The sequence below is a fragment of the Phalacrocorax aristotelis genome, chromosome 2 (assembly GCF_949628215.1).
Source record: "Phalacrocorax aristotelis chromosome 2, bGulAri2.1, whole genome shotgun sequence".
Taxonomy (NCBI): domain Eukaryota; kingdom Metazoa; phylum Chordata; class Aves; order Suliformes; family Phalacrocoracidae; genus Phalacrocorax; species Phalacrocorax aristotelis.
The window spans coordinates 39,055,892-39,078,859 of record NC_134277.1 but is presented as its reverse complement, the minus strand read 5'-3'; the positions used below and the strand labels follow the sequence as shown (position 1 = coordinate 39,078,859).

General features: G+C 41.4%; 1 protein-coding gene across 2 annotated transcripts in view; it reads left to right on the top strand.

Annotated features, from left to right (window-relative positions):
• COLQ (collagen like tail subunit of asymmetric acetylcholinesterase) overlaps positions 1-22,968 on the top strand; it is a 46,425-nt gene that overhangs the window by 16,226 nt on the left and 7,231 nt on the right. The window contains exons 3-15 of one of the 2 annotated variants that reach the window (XM_075083171.1): positions 714-818; positions 3,509-3,553; positions 4,268-4,294; positions 6,019-6,090; positions 8,452-8,514; positions 9,534-9,560; positions 10,214-10,258; positions 11,026-11,061; positions 12,001-12,081; positions 17,204-17,300; positions 19,066-19,205; positions 22,054-22,173; positions 22,761-22,881. In XM_075083171.1, coding sequence (XP_074939272.1) covers positions 714-818; positions 3,509-3,553; positions 4,268-4,294; positions 6,019-6,090; positions 8,452-8,514; positions 9,534-9,560; positions 10,214-10,258; positions 11,026-11,061; positions 12,001-12,081; positions 17,204-17,300; positions 19,066-19,205; positions 22,054-22,173; positions 22,761-22,881 — 979 coding nt within the window. The remainder of the gene's footprint in view (positions 1-713; positions 819-3,508; positions 3,554-4,267; positions 4,295-6,018; positions 6,091-8,451; positions 8,515-9,533; positions 9,561-10,213; positions 10,259-11,025; positions 11,062-12,000; positions 12,082-17,203; positions 17,301-19,065; positions 19,206-22,053; positions 22,174-22,760; positions 22,882-22,968) is intronic. The other variant, XM_075083172.1, reaches the window with a different exon arrangement.

Sequence of the window (22,968 nt, the reverse complement as noted above, 5' to 3'; positions counted from 1 at the left end):
TAAGTAGTTACTAGGAGGATGTGAGCCACGTGAATTCACTATGAGCAGTTTGTGCCTTGGAGTCTCTGGTTAGAGCTTTTCTAGAAAATGTCTTTTCACTTGGATGCTGAAGATCAGTTGTGTTAATGCAATGTTTCTGGCTCAGTGTTCGTCTGTATTTCCGGGGAGATGGCTTTTGTCACAGGACATAAATAAGGTAGTTTACTCATGCAAGCCTAATATTGAAGTGAAAAGGTCAGACATTCATTGATTTTTAAAGGCATCAGCTCTGGTCTGCAGTGAATGAATGCCTATAGATTAGTATCTTCTAGAGCAAAGTTCACACTGCCTATACCCCCACTGAGCGCAGTCTCTATTATTAGAGCAAAGACACTATTCTTAGAGAGGAGCTGCTACTTGTAAAGTGGGATGGAGAGAGCAGGGTCAGGTCTAAGAATAGGCCAGGGTCCCAAGATGGCTCTGAGGGGCGTGTGACAGCCTGGCTGCAACGTGCCTCTGGGAGAGGAGGAGGAGGAAGTGTGGGGCAGGACGCTATGCTGAAGTGCTAATGTTCAAGCATCCGTGAAGATAACCTTGTGACAAACCCTAGGCTTCTCCCTAAGGGAGCGAGTAAACCCCCTTGAGGCTGTAGCATTTGGTAGCTGTTTATTTATGCATTTCTCTGGCTGGCTATGTATGGCTGGATGTTCACTCGTATGTTTTGTGTTACGTAGAAGCTGCTTGCCCTAGATATGAAAGAGTTGTGTCAAGAGCTCCAGATAACACAGGCTGCTTCTCTGCCTGAATTGCATTGCCCCGCAGGGCCTCCTGGCCCCCAGGTGAGTGATGCATTTGTGATTAAACCACATCGTTCTCTCACTTGCTCCAAGGTCCTTACAAAGCTGTAAAACATCTTCTGCAAATGCTTTTTACCATTTAATAACCATACCAAGCTCTGGATTAATTTCATTTTAATACCACTATGTATAAATCATATAGGCTTTTTACCCTATGTTCTCATCCCTGCTTTGCGTACTCCAGTAGGTTTCAAGTCCACCCCTCATTTTTGTGGAGTTTTAGAGTGGGTAGCACCCATCAAAAATCCCAGAGGCGCCATCACTTCCTTCAGAGGTCCTCTGCTACTTTTTTCATTGCCTTACACTGTGTCATCCTTTATGTGAGGGAAAGAGCCCATGGAGCGGATGCACAAGAGGTGTAATGAACTTGAATGTTAGTGGAGTACATCCCTGAGAAGGCAAACACCTACAGCACAGATCAGAGAAAAGTAGGGGCCTCAGAAGGGCAATGGGATGGGGTTCAGGAGATGTGGGATCTCCTAGCTTGACTTGCAACATCTGCGCCTCTGACTCGCTAGGTAGCCTTGGGTCAGTCCCTTTGAGCCCCCATTCCCTTTTCTACAATTTGTACATTCAGGAATCTTCTGAGGGAGGTGAGAAATCTTCTGAGGAAATGGTCCGCCTCTAGGGGGAAGGCTTTTGTGAACATCTCTGTAGTGTGGAGAAGATCACCTGTCTGCCTTTCTGTTCCAGTTCATCCCTTCCAAATTAAAATACAGCTTCTCAGGGAAAGTACTTCCAGTTTCTCCTGGGGCACAGGCGGTCCCTATCTATGTACCATGCCTGCTGCTTTGGGACAGTAATCTTCCCCAAGGCTGATGGGTGCTGGTTTTATTACAGTACGATAATAGCAGGCACAGCATGGGACCTTCACTGCAACAAAGCTATGACTGAGGCTTTGGCAGTCTGAGAGGTTAACAAGCAGACAAACACTGTTTAAAAAGTAAGGACAGTGCGTCACAGTAAAGGTTTGGTTATGTGGCAAAGAGATTAGCTTTAATTATTTACAAGTCAGTACTTCAGAAGGTATTTGTAAATAGCCTGGAAGATGCGCTGTGAAAGCCACAAAGTATTGTTTTATGAACCTTGACTTTTCTGTTCTGCCATTTTGTCTTTGCTGAGATGCAGGATGAGGCAGGCTCATTTAGCATGTGAATGATGAGGTGTGGAGATAAGCAATGGGAAACATTTGTCCTGTTCTGTATTGAGAAAAGACTTGTCTGCATTATGAAACAGCCCTGCAGTGTGGTTGGCCATGATCCAGAGTTGCAGTACATGTGAAAGAAGCAGTTGTTATTTCAGTCTTTGCTAGATTGTCTTTTTTTTTTAAAAAATCCTCTTAATTCTCTCTCTGACTTCAACTGAAAGAACAGTAATATTAATTCTGCTGCTCTGCAAGGTCCATTGCTATAAATAATATTAATCTTGCAACCAAATGATCTATGGTCCCTCCAAGAATATTTTTAAATAGAGTAGGCCGGCAGATTTTATCACAATGGCTGACAGTAGGGTGGGTATAACACGGCTTTGGAATTTTTAATTATAAATTGCAGTACTGTGCCTTATAATGGGGCAATGTTAGAGCCAGCAGTCCTCTGGGCAATACTTTAGGACAATGGTCACCTGCAAAGAAATGCTGCCATTACAAAAGATTATCTAAGAAATATTTCTGAAATCCTTTCTTCTGTAGCTTGCATGACCTTCAAAGGAGTTGTAAATGTTCATACTGTTCACTCATAGCTGAATTTTAACACTTTTTCATAAGAAGGAGAGTTAGATTTGTAATGATATAACTCAGCGTATAATTCCTCACATGTGCAACCTAAAGTAAAATGAAAGAAATAAGATAAAATTTGTCTCTGACTCTGATAGGGTGCATTCTGATTTACGTTATTGAATATCTAAAATAACTCTACTGACTAAAATAGTTGTAGTAATTTGCATTCGAGGGTACACTTTGCTCCTATTCATGTACAATTTGCATCATGTTTTGGACAGTATAAGCCAGAATCCAAACCTGAAGGGAGTGATTTCTACAGTGAATCTAAAGCTCCTCTGATGCAGGCTCATGGGATTTTTTTTTCTTGGTCATTCAAAAATAAAAGGTATCTGTGAACTGAAACATTCTAGAAACAAAACTGTTTTTCTGATTTTTTTTCTGAGATGAGGTTTGAGGTTTACCTGGATTAAGAAGTCTCTGGAAGGAGAATCAGCCTTATTTGAAAGAGACAAATATCTCCAGGATTCAGAAGTGGTTGCAATCTTCCATGTCCATACCACACTTCAGAGCCCATCCCACATGTTTTATGCTACTTCCCTTACCACCCCTTTGTCTGACCTCCTTTGCCAGCTGATGCAGTGTCTCCATGTCCTCTTTGTTGCTAATTCTTCAGGACTCCAGTAACTTCTCATCTTTCCTTTGTCCCAGGCCTTTTTTTCTTGCTAGCTGTCTTCATCTAGAAGATGATCCTGCACTTCTCATGTTAGTCCAACTCTCCAGCCTGCCCTTCAGCAGTGGCACAGACCTGGCATTTAAAGGCCACATTCAGACACCACATTCAACACTCCAACCTTGGGGGTTCACACTGTTCCCGGGAGATTCCTACAGGGCCATGGTTGAGGGAAGGCAACCACAAATGCCTTCTTACTAAAACATTAACTTTCCTCCATAGGGTCCACAAGGAATTCCTGGTATAACGGGACCAAAAGGGGATAAAGTAAGTGTCTGTGTTATGGGGTTTGGTATATTTTTGAGGGAGCAAGGAAGGAGATGGGGGGCCTTGTGTTCACTTTTTTCCTTTTCTGTTTAGTCAATGGTGGGCCTTTTGGATGTGGGGATTTGCTTTAATTTGAAACATAAAACTGTGAATTGGTTTGAAGCTACAACTTAAATCTTCATCTTTCAGTGTTCGTTTTCAATCTCAAAATTTTTTTATGGATGCTCATAATAACTACCTGTGTCTACAGTATGTGTTAAGAAAGCAGTTCAGGTGCACAAGTCAGTGATCTTACTGATTGAATAGCCTTTGACCACCTTGTCCCTCTGGGAGGATGTGAGAAGCAGAGCTCTCCCATGCAGTATTAATGGTATGGGTCAGCTCAGGTATTAAAAGTGATCTATATGTTAAGTTATGGCTTCAGATCTGCAAAGCATTTGCTCCATGATGATGTTGAAGGAGCCTTAAACCTGAAGCTGGGCACATAATTACAAGCTTTGCTATACAAGGGGGTGACTGTAGATTTAGGGCTGAAAACACAGGAAAGACCAAGAAGCTCTGCTAGAGCAATTCTTCTCATTTTATCTCTGGAAATAAAGTCTTGAACACAAAGATATTCTCAATTTATTTTATTTTTTTAATAAATGTGTTAACTAATGAGCCACTGTGCTTCGTGTGGTGTCTATGAGACTAATATATTCCTTTCTCTGGCAGGGGGAGATTGGCAGGCCAGGAAGAAAGGTATGAACAAAGGTGCTGTCTCAGACACCTGTCTAATACTTGACACACAGCAGCTGTCAGAGTGGGGTGCAGAAAACAGTTAAATAAAAAGTAGCTAATGTTGGAATTTAAAGGGTTTGTGCTGCTTCCCCTGGTACCAGGGTGGGTGGTAGGGAGCTCCGGGCACAGGGCTGGACAGCTGGGCCCTTTGGCTTGGAGAGCTGTCCCAGCTGGTTTGAATTCGACAAATTCCCTCCGTAAGAACATGCGGCTCTGGCCAGACTACTAAAACAGATTGGGAAATTACCTGAACTATGTCTCTGTGGACAGGGGAAGGGGAGTATGGGAGCTATTATAAAAAGTATATTTAAAAAAGCCCAAAGCAAATAAAACTTTTTAATCCTCCAAAGTCTATACACGGCTTGGCCAAATACCCCTGAAGGAGGAATAACCATTAATGATTACGCTTACAGAGTTTTGGCATCAGTGCAATATGCTGACTACAATTCTAGGCTTGATGGCATATGAGCCATGATATATTGTCAAAAATATGTGCCCCTACATGTAATGAAACAGAATACGTTATCTCAGTTGCTAAGTACCTCCATTTAATGTAATTAAATTTAAAAGAAGACAGAAATGCAGGATGAAATCAGAGATATGCAGGGGGTAGTCACTAACCAGGAAAAGAAGTGCCCTTCTAATAATATACCAAGGATTTTAACACCCTTCTAATAATATACAAAGGATTTTAACACCAGCTACCAATTAGTAATTCAAAGAAATATGAAACACAAACAAATGAGGTCTTTTTCTTTTTTCTAAATTACAAATGCCCTAAAGTGAAAAAAAAGCATTGCTTATATAAAGTCAAGTGTTCAAAACAGTTATGTCTCAGAGAGAGTCACCCACCAACCTACAAAAGAGTGCAAACCTTAAACAAAATGCACCAGTACTTACTCTTCTGACAAAAACTAGTACGTCCCAGAAGAGAAGTGGTGCTGGCTGGAAACAACACAGCATACCTCCTGCTAAAAGCTGCCTGGTTAAAAGCTGTGGGAGGTCGATCTTAGTCCCAAATGTCAGGATGACATTTTGTCATCATTTTGTCAAGATCATTTTGTCAAGTGGCACAAAAAAAGGGAATAGCACTAATCTGCAGCATTTTAGCAGATACTCAAAGAGTGATTTGGAGGCAGTAATTAAAATTGATAAATAATTGTATGTGTGTAATTATTGCTAGTCATACGGTAGCTAATAAAGAGCAATTATAGCTAATAATATGAGAATGTTCAGAATAAGTATAATAGTAAATAAAAATAGGAATATCTTAGCTAAAGATTTGGTTCTGTTCTTAACATAAATTGGATCTGTACTGATATAATTACATGCAGGTCTTTTTGATTTACACTGTATTATTAAATGAAAAGAGGATTTAAGTTATTGATACTGGGTTGTTAGGATGATTATTTTGACTGCATGTAGACTTACTCTGCAGCTGATCTATTTATTTGGTTCAGTATAACCTGTTATTTGTGCAAGCCCACACTTCCTCCAGTAGCATCAACACAAACTGTATTATGAATATAATATAGTGTTGTTTGTGTTAAAAACAATGTAAAGAAGCATTTGCAGTTCGTTTCCTGAAAAGACTTTATTCCTCCATACCTCCTGTCTGCAGCAGAGGCCTGTGTGTGTAGGAATGATGTTACATGAATCGTTGTAATCAATGTTTTCCGTTCAAGGGTAGACCAGGTCCTCCGGGCGTCCCTGGGATGCCAGGACAAGTAGGATGGCCTGGACCTGTGGGACCGAAGGTAAGGCTAAAATTTGCATGGGATCATCTGTTCAACATCACACTCTGAACACAACCGTTATCTCAGGAAGTCTCTAAACCACTATCTGCTGGAGGCTGGGAAGTTGCAGCAGTGCAAAGACACTCTGTGCTTGTCCCATTTCTTACACTGCTCTGCAAAGACCTGCCCAGTCTAGGGTTAGGTTACTGCACCTTCCGCCTAGCCCCTGTAGCACTTCTTATGTTGATTGAAATACATGAAAAGGAAATTGAAAGTCAATCTAGTGAAGACTCACTGATAACCACTGGTGTCTTACAATCACACGAATCAGCATTTCAAAATTGATCATCACCTTTGTGACTATCCTTTATAAAGATCTCTTTGCCTGAATGTGTACTTCTTGGCAGCATAACCGTGTGCCCATGTGATCACAGGGAAAAGACCAGGTTGGTGTCAGGGGAAAGAGATTAAAAGCCACATGGATTGCTGATCAGATCTCTGAAGTCCGTTCCCATACAAACAAACATTCAGTCCTGTGATTTTTCATAGCCAACAGCAGAAGAAATGGCAGGACATTTTTTGCTACTGTAGAGTGGTTGCTTCATCTGTATTTCTTGTAAAAAAGCTGAAGGCCAGTCCTTTATTCTATTACGTTATGCAAAAGGTATAGAGCTCTTCACAGAAGCCACAGTACGCAGAGTTTCTACTGGGACTTTTGAGATAAATTTTCTTCAATCCAGTATGCATCAGGCAAAAGGGCTGCACACAATATTTAGTTCAAAACTGCATTTTCCAGAAAATCTTGACTCTTCATTTGCTCCATGAAGGCTGGTGCCCACACCTCAAATGATGTGATGCAGTAGCTCTTGCTACTGCAAGAATAATAGTAGATGACTTCTGAATTCAAGACACACCTGGGAAGCAGACCCTCGAGCTCTTCACAGCTGTGTCAGATAAGCAACATCGTATTATAGTGTGTGAGAACGTAGGCAAGCAACAAGACACTATGTACAAAAAAGGAGCCAATGTTCACTTTAAACTGAGAGATGAGAAATGGTGTCCCCCAAAATGCAGTGTGCTGTGATTTCTCACAGTGGGAGCAGTGAGGGCAGAAGGAAGGTCCCTCACAGACTGATTACTGAGAGCACAGTAGTCAGGAAATTAATTCACTTGGCCTTTTCCTTATATAAGCTCTAATTTTATTTATGAAGTCTTCCTAATTTTAATTTTATCTCCTCTTTGTCTATTATTACGTTTTTCATCACACTTCTAGAAGCATCCCTCACATTCAGGAGTAATACTTTTTCCCATACTTTGACTGCAAATCCTACTTGGTGTGTGATTCCGATTCTCCTGCTTTTATTGTCACATCTGATACCTGCCTTCTCTGTTCTCTAGATGGGTTCAAACTTTCGTTTCTTCTGGTCTTTACAAATTTCAGTTTCCTGCCTGTCAGTGAAGGCTCCAATTAAACAGAGACCAGCAGATCTCTGCGCTCACTTCCATTGGTTGTGTCTGTCTTTCCTTTCTCTTCGTCTGATCTCTGATCTTCCCAAACTCCTGATACTCATTTTCACTATAGTCATTTGCTGCATCCTCTTCTTGCTGTAAATCTCCAGTAATCTGCTGTTTGTTTTTTTTTCTCACTCCCATCTCTGTGCCTTCTGTTTCTTCAGCTGGGTCTCCTCACTTGTGCTGATCCAATCCTTATTTCTCCTACTTTGTTTCTTCAAGTCTTTTCTGAACTTCTGCTGGGGCAGCAGCCAGTGTTAAAATCCTCTCCACTACTAGGACAGTGAAAGCCAAAGGAGAATGAGAACCAACTGTATTCTGCTGGTAGGGCTTCTGCATGTCTGCGGGGTCTTCTCTGTATTTCAGCCTAGATATAATTATCTGACAGCAGCCGGAGAAGTTGTTGTAAAGCCTTTTCATGACTTACTGGCTCCAAACAACTGTAAAGGACATGATGTCTCAGAACGATGATAAAAGTAATTGCTATGCCTCCCCGGGCCATAAAGGCTTGCAGCAAAATGCTTTTTTTTTCTGCAACTCAGTGGAAGCAATGCTGGGTAGAGACAATGCACCTTCATGCAGCAAAAGGATGCACTGCTGCTGCTAATTTGCTTGCACGTCCTTTAATAGCATCTGGCAAAACTGAAGCACAAGTTACACACCCAAGAAAATGCAAATAGAGGAATAAGATAACATATGAGGACTCAGGCAGAATACAACTGCAATATAGACCTCTGGCTACAAAGCTACACCAAGGTCAGGCTTGACTCAACTATTTGACATAAAACCTGAACCACTAAACTATCAGACATTCAAATATGACCTCATCAGAGAGCCACAATCAATAACTCTCTTTATTGACCCCTTTAGGGTGAAAAGGGAGAGTTGGGTGTGATGGGATTGCCAGGTACAAGAGGACCAATGGGCTCCAAGGTTTGTTAACCAAGCGCTGCATTTTCAGACATTGGTTTCTAATGCTCTGCTGACAGCTGCTTCCCTCATGAATTTGCTGGAAAGCTTTTATCAAGATATAGCTTTTGTAATACAGCTTAAAAGATATGTCCTCCTTCAAGCAAGGTTATGTTGCCTGGTTGGGCTTGGCTGTGTTTTTTGCTTTTCATAAAAACGCTTTGGTGTAAATTACTGTAATGCAAAAATTTCTTTTAAAAGCAAAACTCATATATAGTTGTGTCCCACTAGAAAACTGGAGTTCTTAAGTGTATCTGCAGCATTAACTTGTGTCTGCAATGTTTTCCACCTACTCGTAAGACTGTGGAGACCATTTTGGTCCTCTACTAAAACTATGCATATGGATTGATAGTTGGACAGTAAGCACAATTAGGTCTGGATGTTCTAGTATCTGTACGTCACTGTCTAAAGCATGGCTTCTGCCTTTACAAATTCAAGCCACAATATTTCAAGGTACTTGAAAAAAATTATGCAATTAGTTTATTCAAATAAAGGACTGGAAAGAACTGAGCACTGTTGTTTATTGTATGTTTCTTAAAGAGAAACTCAGTTTTATAGTCATCTTCACGTTAGAAGATTACTTAAGTATAATTTAAGGATGTTCCACAGAGATAAAAAAAAGAAAGAGAGGAAGATTATTGCTAAAATTATTTTAGATTATTAATTGTGGTGTCTAAGGCTTCATTCACTTTCAGCTACATTTTATTTCCCTTGTTTCAATTTTAAAAGCAATATCAGACCTGTTGGCTTTACCTGGCTTTTTCACATTGGCTTTGGGACTGAGTTGTCTTGCCTTTAATTCATGTTTCATAGTTCTGTTTCAGTGTAATTGTAGAAGCTATAAATATTGTTTTGCATTTACAAGTTGATGCGATTAATTATTTGTGCTTCATTCTTTTTCTTCACTTTAAAGTTTGAAAGTTCCGCTTCTTGGGTAATCTTGAAAAAACGAGTAACATAAACATATCTATCTTTCCCTTTAGGGTTTTCCTGGAACTAGAGGAGAAAAGGTCAGTGTGACAACAGAATAATGTATAATTTAACAAGTGGAAACAGCTATGTTAAAAAAAAAGTAATTGTAGAAATGAGAATGAATTTTGATGGAGTGAAGTCTAAAGGTCCCAATGAGAAATGAAAATAAGCATTGACAAGGAGCACAGTATTGTGGCTTGGGCTGGGATGCTAAAGAAGTGAGTTTTACACCCCACCTTCTTATGACCAAGTTACTACTGTGCACCTCACTACAGTTTCCCCATCTGTAGAATGGGTGTAATAATCCTTAATGGTTGGTCTGGTTTATTTAGGCTATATATACTTTTGCACAGCGACATTTTTTAGTGTAAGATCATACAGTGGGACCTGAACTTGGATGAAGCCAGCTGGGGAAAAAAGTCATTTGGAAGTATTACATCAGGAAAAACATGTATTTAAAGTAATTATCTGGGGAGAATGGGTCCCTTTTCCTACAGGCCTTACTCAATTCTGTTATAATATTAATGAAAGTAATAAGGAAACATTCTCAGGTATCTACCATATACCTTACTCTGGAGATATTTCTGTATTCTGTATGACTCCAAAGAATGCCTTGTGTAGGAGAAATATTTTTTTCTTCCTTGTGAAATGGTAGTAATTAAACTGTTGTCACGCTGTTATCTCTCTCCAGGGATCCAGAGGTGACAGAGGTGACAAAGGAGTCAAAGGAGACCAGGTAACTTTCTTTTCCAAATGGCTGTGAGCTTCAGCTGAACATGCACATGCGGACTAGTGTACTTCTGATAGCAAAAAACAGGAATGGTATGGAGGAAGGGAGCCTGGAGGGATCTTTCTGGGAGGGCAAGAGTGGTGAGGGCAGGCAGCGGTCCTACCTGACAGGAGGGCTGTGGGGCAGCCTCCACATCCATGTGCCTCCCCAGCCCCAGTGCACAGTGGAGTGATGAGGCAGAGGGCTATTTCCCTGGAGGCAATCTCAGTCTCTCCTGGCCTGTGCAATCCAGAACCACAACAGCTTGCCAGAATGCTTTTGGCTGGCAATATGATAATGCTGGGAGGGGAAGGGGGCTGGGAGGGGGAGTGTGAAAAGGGAGATTCTTGACCTGGGGGCTCTTTTGACTAAGAAAGAAGAAATAAACTGCTTTTGATGAAAATGGAAAAATGCCACTCCCAAATGCAGGCTCTGGAGTTCTGCAGGTAGCAGCATTTCCTATAGCCAAGGCACAACTGGAATGTTTTTCCTGGAGGAAAAGATGCAGGCAGCAGAGGATCAGATGGAGGAGTAGTGTTATCATACAAGGGGCTTTACAGTAAAATTTTGCTTAGAATTCTCCACCTACTGCATCACCTGCAGCGCTGAATCACAGTGAAAGTTTTTTAACTGATATCATTACATAGAATTTGATTTTCCTCCTTCAGAGGAAGGCACTGCTTTGTCAAAGATCACTCCACATTTTTGATGCTTTTTCTCCTTTTACTTTGTAGGGAGAAATAGGCTTCCCTGGAATGCTGGGACAAAAAGTAAGTGGGTGTGATGTATTGGGGAGTTGTGTTAAGTGCTGGCATAGGGTCAATTAATGGCTTCAGGGACATCCTAGAAAGTATAAGGCATTGAAACCCTTGCTTGACTCAATGACCAACACTTCTTCAACTTGATCAAATTCTTTAAGCTTTTTATTTTAGGAGAAAACTCTGAGATGAAGCTGTTTATTCTTGTTTCTCTTTTTCCCCCAAACATTATTTTAACCATAAACTTCCTCCTGTTTAACTCTCAGTTGTAGATTCATAACTGGCCTAATTATTTGGGTGTTATTCACTTGAAGATAATAAGTGTTTCCTTCTTGATACTCTGAATCAAAATGCCACTACTATAAACAGCAGTGGTAATCCTGACCAGTTTTGATATCATAATTTTTCTGCACTTACAAAAGAACTTGGATGTTGTTTTATGGATAGAAATCCTAGATGAGGATAATTTTATAGCATAATCGTATCTTATCTCTGAAATTATGATAAGGAAATAATGGTTGCTTCTAAGGAGGCTAGAAGATGAGTGAATTCACCTTCCTTTCCCTAAGTGATTTTATTACATGTGCATCTTAATCACAAAGCAAGATATTGCAAAAAGGGTCAGAGGGTTTTGCTAGCCTCGACGTCCCCAAGTCTCTGAGCATGTTTCTGAGCCATCGATTTGGCTTCCTCTTTAGGAAAGGATTTTTCAGGGAAATCTGAGTAAATTGTGAAAGATATTTTTCACTTTATATTTGTTTTAAAATATTTTATTATTTATAATATATTTTATAATTTGGATATTATGAGAAACAAATGGTGCCAGCATTATCTAGAGGAATTGTATGAATTAGAGCACCATCCACCTGCTGTCTTCTATAAGGCAGGTTTAACGAAGTTAACATGCATTTTTGTACTTACATCTGCTTCCTTCCCTCCACACCCACCAAGGGGGAGATGGGCCCGAAGGGACAATCTGGAGTACCTGGACACAGAGGACCTATAGGAAGACCTGGAAAACGAGGCAAACAAGTAGGACCATGGTGTTTCCTGTTCCCATGACTTCTGGTGTCTGTGAGGCTGTGGCATACCGCCATGCAGTCTGTGCTCTCGGTACCATGCGCTTTGTCACACCAGAAGCATACAGAAGCCTTGGAACACCTCACACACCTGCACACGCTGCACATTAAAGCCTCAGCTTTAGGACTGGAGTCTTATGTGCAACATTCACCTCCCTGGCCACACAGCATGGGGAAAGTTGTATTTTTCCTGGCTTGGTAACGAACTCGTTGCACGTAACTTGAGCAGACCTCAAACTCCCTCTTTGAATCCTAAGCAACACAGAGGTATGGTCCCAGCCCCACCTGATGTCTAGAGAGTTGACATGAGGTCCAGGTCTCAGACAGCATGGGACATATAACTCTGTGGGGTCCTACACTTCGTAGATCCCTAGTCCTGAGGCTGACTTAGGGAGTTGAGCTGCTTGATTTACAGGCAGCTTGGTAGGCTGCAATGGCAAATGGGATATATCTAGAATTCAACACATTTCAACATGCCCAGGTGCCATCCTCTACCCCTCATGAAAACGCGTTCTTGGGATAAGCAAAGGAAGGTTTGTAGGAAAACACTGGATTTCTGGGGCTCTGAATGAGGGAATAATTTCTGTGAATGCTACAAAAACCAGCCCCCTTCACCTCAGCTCCAGCAGAGAGACAGCAACAGCATCTTGCAAGGGACATCCCGTTGCCTGTCCATTAATTTTCTCCCTGGCTCACCAGTGCAGAGGGCTACACTACTTCTGCTAGCAAAAACACTGCTTGTGTGCACTGGCAGTGGTTGTCTGTACATTAAGGCCTGTATGCTGTAATGGATTAAGCCAGTATGTGGTCTGTGGCAATGAAAACCACTGGTCTATACATCCAAACCTCAGTCCTGTAATACACTCCTGCTTTCTACCCTACATGCACGGTGTGGCCAGTGTCCGTTCAGGCTCTGCGGTTGCTGCCAGGCCCACCTGGGGGATGCTTTCTCTCCACACCATCCAATTCGGTTGAGTCAGGCTTTGCCCAAGCCCAGGCTTTGGTCATCACAGATCAGTTTGCAGAGCCACAAGGCCTTGAAGATATCTGACACAGTGCAAGGAACCAATGTACTAAAACACCCTCTCTGTTTCTCCTGTTTCCTCTGTTAACGCTAAACTGCGACTGATTTGTTAGACTGGATATTTATATGGCAGTTCTCAACATAGTACTGCATGCCAGGGACATATTCTTCTGCTCTGAGAAAGGTCAGGAAGGCACACAGAGACCTTAAGGGATGGTAATCCTGCATGGAAGCCTTTCAGGAATGGGATAGTTGACAGATGGACCTTATTTTGGGCTCAAAAGAATTATGCTGGTGGAACTATTTTTCTCAGTCTTTCAGATTAATTGTAAAGACCAGGAATTGTGGTAAATTTGATACTCACTCATCCAATACAGCATTTTCAAAGGAGGAAGTAGCAATATTGATATAGTTACCTGTTAAAATCACCAAATGGACCTCTCTGAGTGCACCTTTCCTTGTGTATTTCTTTTAAGCAATGACGTTAACCCGAAAAGCGGGTTCGTTCACCCTGTGTGCAAAATGCCAAACTATACACAGAGCGGTGGTATTTTATTTAATTCATTTTTGTGCCAAGATTGGTGCTAGGTGGTATCCCACAAAGCTAGCACCCCACACCGAGAAACTACAAGGCATTTATACAGTTAAATATGTCAATCACAGCTAATATTCACACACGTCAGCTAATAATTGGTTAATTTCTTTCTTGCTTCAATGTAACAGTACAGCTCACTTTTAATTTATTACTTATGCTCATAGATTAAGGGACTTACTAGGGGACTTACTACGGTTCCTGGCCTGTGGGCCTGGGTTTTAGTATTATAATGAGGATAGTTCCTGTACTGGGCACTTTGTTTTAGTTCTTATCTACTTCCCAGTTAGTTGTTCTCAGTGGCTTCTGAGATGATGTTTTCTTTGATCAGTCTCTCAGCTCTCCCCAAGGATATAGTCATAAAACAAGAGCTTCTCTATCTCTCAGTTTCCATCTCTGGCCCTCAACTTCTGTCTTGCTGGGCTCGCATAGTTCATTGTTATGTCTTTAGCGAACAGATCCAAAAATTCAATTTTCTTAAGGATATCGGTGATATTGAGGCTACAAAGGACACCAGTTCCTGGTGCTCTAAATTGCCACCTGCAGAGCCTGATTCTTCCCACTGACTGACAGGGAAGGGAACCTGTTCTCCCTAGGCTGGCTTTGATGTTAATGTGCATCTACTGAGATACAGGAACTTGTAGATACCATGGTTAATGGGCTTAGCTGAAAGCATTTTATTTGCAATCTGGTTATGCCCAGCATTGCAAACAGAGGTACATGCCTGCTCCTCTGCCACTCTGATGCCATCAGTTAATATCTGAAGTGAAAGAACAGACCAGTGTGGGGAAAATTTCAAGTTGGATGTTGGTGAGGGAATAATAGGTCACCAAGTAAGGAAGGTATGCACACTGTAAGTCTGCTAGATGAGCTGGAAGAAATATTTTTTTTGTCCTTGATTTGTCAGTTTTTAAAAGCTGATGCATGTTATTTGCTGTTTTTTGGGTTTGGTGGTTTTTTTGTAAACTATGCTTATCTGCCCTGCCAAAGTAATGTGCACAGAATACGTTTCCATAGCATAAGGCAAAGAGAAGATGTAGCACCTGCAGATCAACTTGAACGTAGGGCACTCCTTACTTGACCCTAGGTGTTTGGTGACATTACACAGTGTCTTAATCAAAAATTGGTGACATAAGGCATGTCATAATTTAAGGCAACAATCAGTGTGACTAAAAGAGCTATAGTCTGGCCACAAAACAGGATTTCTAGGCCCAAGGCTCACTACACAAACCCCTTTCTGGTGCCCTGAAAGCGATTTCAACATTGATCTTCTGCAGGAAAACTAGGCTTCCCTCTGTAATTGGTGAACTAGCTATTTCCTTTCTTCTTTTCTAATCCTTTGTAAAAACTTGAGAGTGGCATTTTAAGGCTCTGCGGCTCTGGCTGCTGCCTTTAAGTGCTGTAGTTATCATCTGGCTGTTGTTCAGCTGAGAGGATAGTTTCCATCAACATGGGTCAGTTTCCTGTCTCTTGATCCAGCTGACATTCCTAGATAAAAGCAGCTAAAATTGGAAGGTGTCACTTCCACTTCCACTTTGAGTTACATCTTGATTATCTCACTGACTTCTTCAGGTCTCCTCTGCCTCTGGGGCAGGCTCTTCCTAAAAGGTGGTCAGGAGGTGAGAGTCACTATTCACAGCCTCACTGCCCTCTGACTCAGATATAACACCCAAAGCTTTGTCACTTGGGAATTGACCCTAAGGAGCAAGTTCAGGGTTTCAGCCTTGATACGGAGGAACGACTTAGAGCTTTAGATAGACCTTTACTTTGAAAGAAAGGAGAGGAATATAAATAATGTCCATGGGAAAAGCTTTTCTGAATGCCATGGGTGCATGTGAAAAGGAACGAGGCAAAGACATTTAATATAAATCTCTGCCATTAGTATTTAATCTATCTGTGCTAAACAAGAAAGCATTAAGCAATCACTCCTCCAAAGCAGGAGACACAGCAGACAGTGTTTTCAGGCAGTACATGTCCAACTGGCCCTGGCTTGCCTCTGCCAGATTGCTATTGTGTGGGGTAAGAGATTACCCACAGACTTCTTGGGGGCCAGTTCAGTGTTGCATAATGTAAGAAGTAATTAGGGATCAGCATCGCTGATACTCACATAAATCCTGGAATATTTTGATGGCACAGAGCTTACCTAATAGGATTAAACAAGGCAAATATTCAATTAGTTCTTTATGGACCAATGCAAAATCGACCTTCCTCTGTTGAAATGGTGCAAGTGACATTCAAATGTATCCATGGGATGCAACATGTTATATAACAAGAAATTATTTTAGCATATATTACTATATATATTTCATTACTCTGAGATTAGACATGCAACAACTCATCATGCACTTGTGAATGCACATTAACCTGGAATTACAGCATCTTCAAGGAGCTCCTCTCTTTTTTCATTAAAAGAAAACGTACATAGCACATATCATTTTTGTTACGCTAAATAATGTATACAGTTACATAAAAATCATATCAGATACTTAAACTTTAAGCTAGTGAAGACACTTCTGAAATATAAAGCTGAGAAATCCATCCTTGGAGAGTATATGAGCAGGAAGATAAATATAGTTATTTTTAATAAGTGTCACCATATTAAATTCAGGATCAATAAAAGGGAAGGCGCTGAACAGTTCTAGGATGAAACTTCCAAATGCCTAAGGGTATGACTGCACAAACAAGCTCCCATGAGGCAAATTAAGCTTGATTTTACATAATATTAGCTATTGTATGGTAATTGTATGTAAGCTCATCTCCCATAGGTAATTTTACAGCATTTTGGAGGGACGCCATTTGTCAGCACAGTGTTGCCACACACCAACTTGCACTTTTTAAATCCAAGCCCTTGCTTGCCTTGCAATGATTTGTTAACATAGCCATACCCACAGTGAAAGTCAAGGAGATAAAGAAATCCAGGCACCTAAAGTACTTCTCAAAACAGTGTGGGCCTCAAAGTCATTAGTGTGCTTCTGAAAAGCTACACCCTAAAACTGGGAAATGTCACTTTGGAAGCCCTTGCCAACACCTCACTGAATTTCCTCTTTTTCCCCCATTGTGTATTATTGCAGTGAATAGGGATTTCCAGAGTCACCTATTTCAGCTCCACCAGCCCTTTCTTTCTGAGCTGCACTGACTCCTAGAGAGCTACCAGGGGTAAAAGGCATTCTTAAAGAAAGGCCACCAAATGACTGGAGTCAGAGCAGGGTGATTCCTGACTCCACACAGAGCAGATCTGATGGGATCATTCACTTTTAGGAGCAGAAGTCCTGCCTGGACATGCTTTTCTGTCCCCACATAGAAGAGCACCTCTTCCCTGGGGTGATGCCTTTGAAGTTCACGTGGCAGGTTCCTATTGGCAAATGTCTTGGCTTTCTTGAAAGAGAAGCCAGTGCTGATTGGAACAGGTTATATGTTTTTAATAGTTTAACAAATAAATGGATGTCTTCTCTCTCCTAGGGACTAAAGGGAGACATTGGACCTGCAGGTATCATGGGTCCACCTGGAAGACCTGGTCCTTCTGGCCAGCCAGGTCCCCCTGGACCTTCAGGATCAGGTAAGCAGGAGATCAGGTGATTTCCTAAACAGTGTCCCTGCTCCCCAGCCCGTCCTGCCTCATCATGTACACCTACATTGGCCCCTTTACAAAAAGTGCTGCAGGGCTTTGTTTGCTTCTCCACTGACAGCAAGGAGAGAGGATTTCTCCTGAAGGCAGGTTATGCCATCCTTTTCCGTTATAAGGACTCTATACTTTACTTTAAAACATACATTATGGCTTCTGATGTTTTAAATAAAACCAAAAACATGGCCTGTGTTGGACTTTGGTGGGTGGAGATGATGAAAAGCCATCTGGCACCCTTGGAGGGGCTAGTTAATCTCTGTCATGAAAGCTCTGCTGCTTCTCCAGATATCCTGGCTTACTGTGAAAGATTGCAATTTCTAATCAGCCAGGACATACTCCGTGCAGCTCTGTAAAATAAAAACAGATGAGACTCAAGTCACAATGGCAATAAGGAAAGACGGAAAGGGATAGCAGTCAGAGGGAAAAAAGGGTGGTGAGAAAAAAATCCTCTCTCTAGTTAAGTGCTGTAGATCTATGCTTGCTGCAATTATGCGTATTGTAGAAATCATGAGAAGAATCTTCTGATAATTGTACAGCTTGAAATCTACACATGCACATGAACTCTAGGCAGCTTGTGAGACCAAGCATAGACATGAATGAAGGTCAATACATGACCCACAATCTTCAGTGACAGTGAACATTCAGGCAGGGTTTTCTCAATCTGGATATATACTAAAGTGACTGAAAAGAAAAGCAAATCCAGTTGGAAACTACAGTGGCCTCAAATGGACAACAGCTGCTTGCATTGCAGCTGAGCTGTTCAATGTTCTCTTCCATTTTGCTTTCCCTTTTTCCTCCCTTGTTTACACCAGTGGACAGGAGGTGTCTTCCTTCTGGTGGTCTGGAAATGGGGGGCTGCTTCAAAACCTTCATATATTTCATGTCTCCCATTATGAAACATCTTTATCCCGAGTAAAACAGCTGGAAGTTCTCAGAGGGCAGGATTTTCACCATGCTGATGGGAAGGCAGCCAGGATCCTAACATTACTTTTTAAAGGTTTTATTCCTTCCACGGAAGGTTTCTGTGTCAGGCTTGTTAATCTTTTTCCTCTAGAATATAAATTCTGATCCTAAATTACCTTTCTATAATGATCTCATTGCTTGCAGTATGAACATGCTTGCTCATAGTCTAAATCTGCAGGGTAGCACATCCTTGACAAAGTTTGAAAGTCAAAAGCAGGTTGTTGTGTTTGATTTTTTTTTAATCTGTAGCACTCCTGTATTTCTGTTTGAGTTTTATTGTACAGAAACCTCTGAAACAGCATTGCTCAAGAGGTTGCACAAATGCACAAATCCAATGCATGGTAGATGTCTCCAGAGTCTGACTCTACTATACTTGGTGCATAGGGGCTGTAGAGTGATCCGCGTGTTCATCATGACCTGAAACAGGCTGACGTTTATCTGGAAATCCTAAGCAAATGGCCTCTCTTTTTCTTTGTAAAGTTGGTAGGAAAATTTAAAAAGTGATTTGAAAAAAAAATGACTGTGTTATAAACCCTGCTCTTTCTCCTGAAGTGCCAGAATTGGTGGTTCTGGTAATCACTTCCTTCAGTTCCCAGTGGATTTGGTGGGAGATGTGTGTCTCTGAAAATTTGCATAAATGCGTATATCCACCTGACCTGTACTTTTTCCACTGACCCTGCATTTGTGTTTTGTATATGAACTTCATAACAAGGCAACCTGGCATTTTGCTTCCCAGGGCAATTTGCAGTAGGACCAAAAGGAGAAAGAGGACTTCCAGGGCCTCCGGGGAGATGTCTCTGCAGATCCCCACAACATGTGAATAACCCGCCATATGAGGAACCTGTGTTTGGACACAGTTATCCAAAAGTCCCTGCGGTAAGCTGATTTTCTGAAAGAGGATGTGAGTGGTTCTTAAGTACTTTTATTGTAAGAGGTGGTGTACTCATCAGTATTTTGGATTTAACAGGGAACAGGTCTGTGTGTGGGCAATGTGATATTTCTAGTACCCACCAACTCTGAGATCCAGTTGGTGCAAAAGAGTTTGGTCTCATAAGTAGTCTGAGGGTGTGTGATTGAGGTGCTGGAATGCAGCTGTTTCAAACCATCAGTAATGTAGCACTCTTAAGAACCTTTTTTCAAGCCTGAGGATGTTCTCTTCTATCTACTACTGTACATATATAGTCTGTTCTTTTTTATTTCAGTAAATTGAAATATATTTCAGATTGGTCTGTGAAATAAGCATCTCTTTTTGCTTATTTTTTATAGCTTCTTCTGCAAAGACAGTGTTTTCAGAATTAATATTGAGGTTAAGCATTTCACATACACAATAGAACTTTCTCCCAAAGCACAGACCTTCTACCTTGGTCCAAAAAGGAGCCTCCACGAACCTTGGGAGTCAGACTTCTGAGCTCCTGTCTGTAGGCATACACTTTATACAGCTAATTTCATTCTCTAGCTTTCTGGAAAGCATTTTTACAAGCAAATTGGACAAAGTACTTTAAAGGACAAGTCACTGATGGAAAGTGACCTAGCAATCTTTCATCTCTGATTTCTTTGGGCTTTGTAAATGCTATTTCTGTACTTTCCTTCTGCTGGTCTCTGCCTTATTATTCTGTGCATCGTAGCACTTAATCAGCAATAAAAACGCTACCATGCTGCTGTGTACCAGCATAGCCCAGCCACTCCACTCATGCAAGTGTATATTGCGCGGTGTCTGGTCGTCTCTGAATGACAATAAGCACCGATTAGCTTTGTTAACTTTCCCATCTGTCACGTTGTCAGAAAGCTGTTACAGTGTGTGAAAGGGACATTCTCACAACACTGTCCATTAAACTGGGTCATTGAACTCAATCTTTTGCATGACTGTGCTGCAAGTCTTGTCAGCTGCTCGCCTGTGTTGCACTGCAAAAAAGGCATGTTATTTTTAAACCTTAATGGTGAGAGAAGAAAGTGTATGACATAAAGGTGCATATCACATCATGCTGCACACTGCTGCAAAAAACTATCATGTCCTTCACAGCATGGAGAGCTCATAGGATAAAGTATAAGGCTTGCAATATTCTGTGTAGATCTTACAACCCTCCTTTTCCACCTGGCACATAGTGGATCCTAAAAGATGGTAATGAGAGTGTAACCACTGAAAATATAAGTACCCTACTCTATCTCTATGAACCCTTATTTGGTGATGATCAAATGCCATTTCGCTCTCCAAAATGAGGGATGGCAAAGAGGCAAGCCTCAGCTCTGAAAGTGGAGCACTTGCAGAGCAGCGCTCCTGCTTTGCCTGCCCCATTTCTTTTACTCCTCCAAATGTCAAGAGCAGGAGCTTAAACATCACTATTATTTATTCTGTTCACATCCCCATGTAGCACCTTTGAAGCCTGCCTTGTACCACTTGACAGCTATTGTCGGGGTTGCTATAGTTGCACATGGAAAAGGCCCAGAAGTGGTGCTCTGTGCCCCCACTCCCCACGTTGCGTGGTTTGCCAAAGCGGCATCCTACCGCAGCACGTCCCCCAGTGCAATCCCCCACTCGCCCGTCAGCTCCTCTGGTGCCAGCGCTGCCAGAGGAGGGGAGAGGCTAGGAAACAAAGCGCTGTTTTTTCTGTCACTGGCTAAGGTTCATTCCGGTTTTTAAATCTTTTGCAATTTCAAAGGCCAGTATCCGTAACAGACAGTTTCAGAGAGCACAGATCTGCTATTGATTTCAAGAGAAATTAGAGCTCTGGGGCTGGGACTTGAGCTCCTGAACACAATTACAGAATCAGTTCTTCGCTGGCTTTCTATTTCTTTTTTTTCTTTCATTCAGGCTGAAGGGATTTTTATTCAATGCCTCTTTAATTACATTGGCCTTTGTCTAGGGCTATGGGAATATCCTGCTCTGTAAAAACTTCAGGGTAACGTGTTTTAAAAAGAGCCAATTCTGTTTATGCTGGTAGGAATCAGGCTCAGCCCTGAATCCATTTTGCTCAGAAGTACTCCATTTGCTTTTTCTTTACTTAAAAATGGCTTGAATCTTGCTAAAATTAATTTGATTAGGCTGCTGAAGGAAATTATTTCCTAATGCCCCTTACAACCAACTTCAGTGACTGAGACATTAAAAAAATTGGTAAGAGAGCAGCTTGTCCTAATTTTTCCATTTTGAACTAATTTTTTTCTGTTTAATTGAAGATTTGGCTTCAGTCTAAAGTATATGCGTATAAAGAAGTGTGCATTTCAATACCAATTAAATCTAAACAGAGTTCAAATTAGTAGGAGATAAGTGAAGGTTGCACTGAGCAATGCCTTATTTATTTTCTGGGCAACAGCGTGCCCACAAAAAGCACTTATGCCCATATGGATTTTGCAGTTGTTCCAGCATCTAACCATTTGAGAATCTGACAGTTTTTCTCAGCAATGATTGTGCACAAGTATTTGCATGATCGTTACCCCGTGGATGTGCATTTTAAAATAGGGGCCATTGGAGCCATCACTAGGTGCTCAGGAAAGACCATTCTCCTTTGGAAATACCTGTCTCTTACCAGTCACAAAGGAGCCTCTTATGGTCTGGCAGTCCACGGGTGTAAGTTCTCACACGATTCTGCTTCTTAAAACAACCAAACCATTTTTCTGTGAGTTACTTACCTATTTTCAGATACATACGTCAACTGGCAAAACTAGATTCTGTGACAATCCAAAATACTTTTTCAGAGGGTTACCAATAATTTCTTTTTCTGTGCCCCAGATTTTTGTGGTGAATAATCAAGAAGAATTGGACCGCTTAAACACTGAAAATGCCTTAGCTTTTAGAAGAGATCAGAGATCTTTGTATTTCAAGGATACCTTTGGATGGCTCCCAATCCAGGTGAAAATATGACTGTGGTCTCAGAAAACTCGTGAGTGTATGTTTCATTTTTAAATACAGAACATACTTCTATACTTGAGGGGTCACACAGAATCAATGAAGCAATTGGGGAGAAGCTTATTTTTGAGCACAGCCACAACTGTACATAATTCTGTGATTTTTGTTGACAGGAGTATTAATTACTGAGGCATTAACTCATCAGTGTTGCAGGTTTTGCTAACCTCCCTGTGAACCAGGCTTCACTGGTGAACAAATGGGCTGAGTTCAGGGAATTACAATAGTAAAGAGCATTATTTTATTTAATACAAAATAAGGGAAAACTCACCAGGGTACAAAGTTGCAGAAAAACACAAACTCTGCAAACCAAAACCGTGTATTTCCTTATTGCTTCAAGGAGCTAAGCTAAGTCCTGCTGAAATCAGGACCACTGGACTTGGAATCAGATTCTGTATAAATCCAGTGAACCACCAAATAGCAGGATATGAAAAGCCAATTGCGGCATCTACCTCCCACAGTCCTTCACCTCTGCTTGCTATCCAGGCTGCTTGTGGTCCAGTTCAGTAATTTCTGTGTGTTTGTTTGGCCAGCTCACCCCTTTCTATCCAGTGGATTACCGCTTCGAAGATGGGAGTACCTGTGGAGATGGGATTGTACAGGATGGGGAAGAGTGCGATGATGGCAATGTGGTTGTGACTGATGACTGTATAAGTAAGTTACAACGCATCAAAAGCAGCCTTCTTCTGCCAGGGAATGTGCATTAGTTGTTTCCACAGGGTACACTGCTGTGTAAATCAC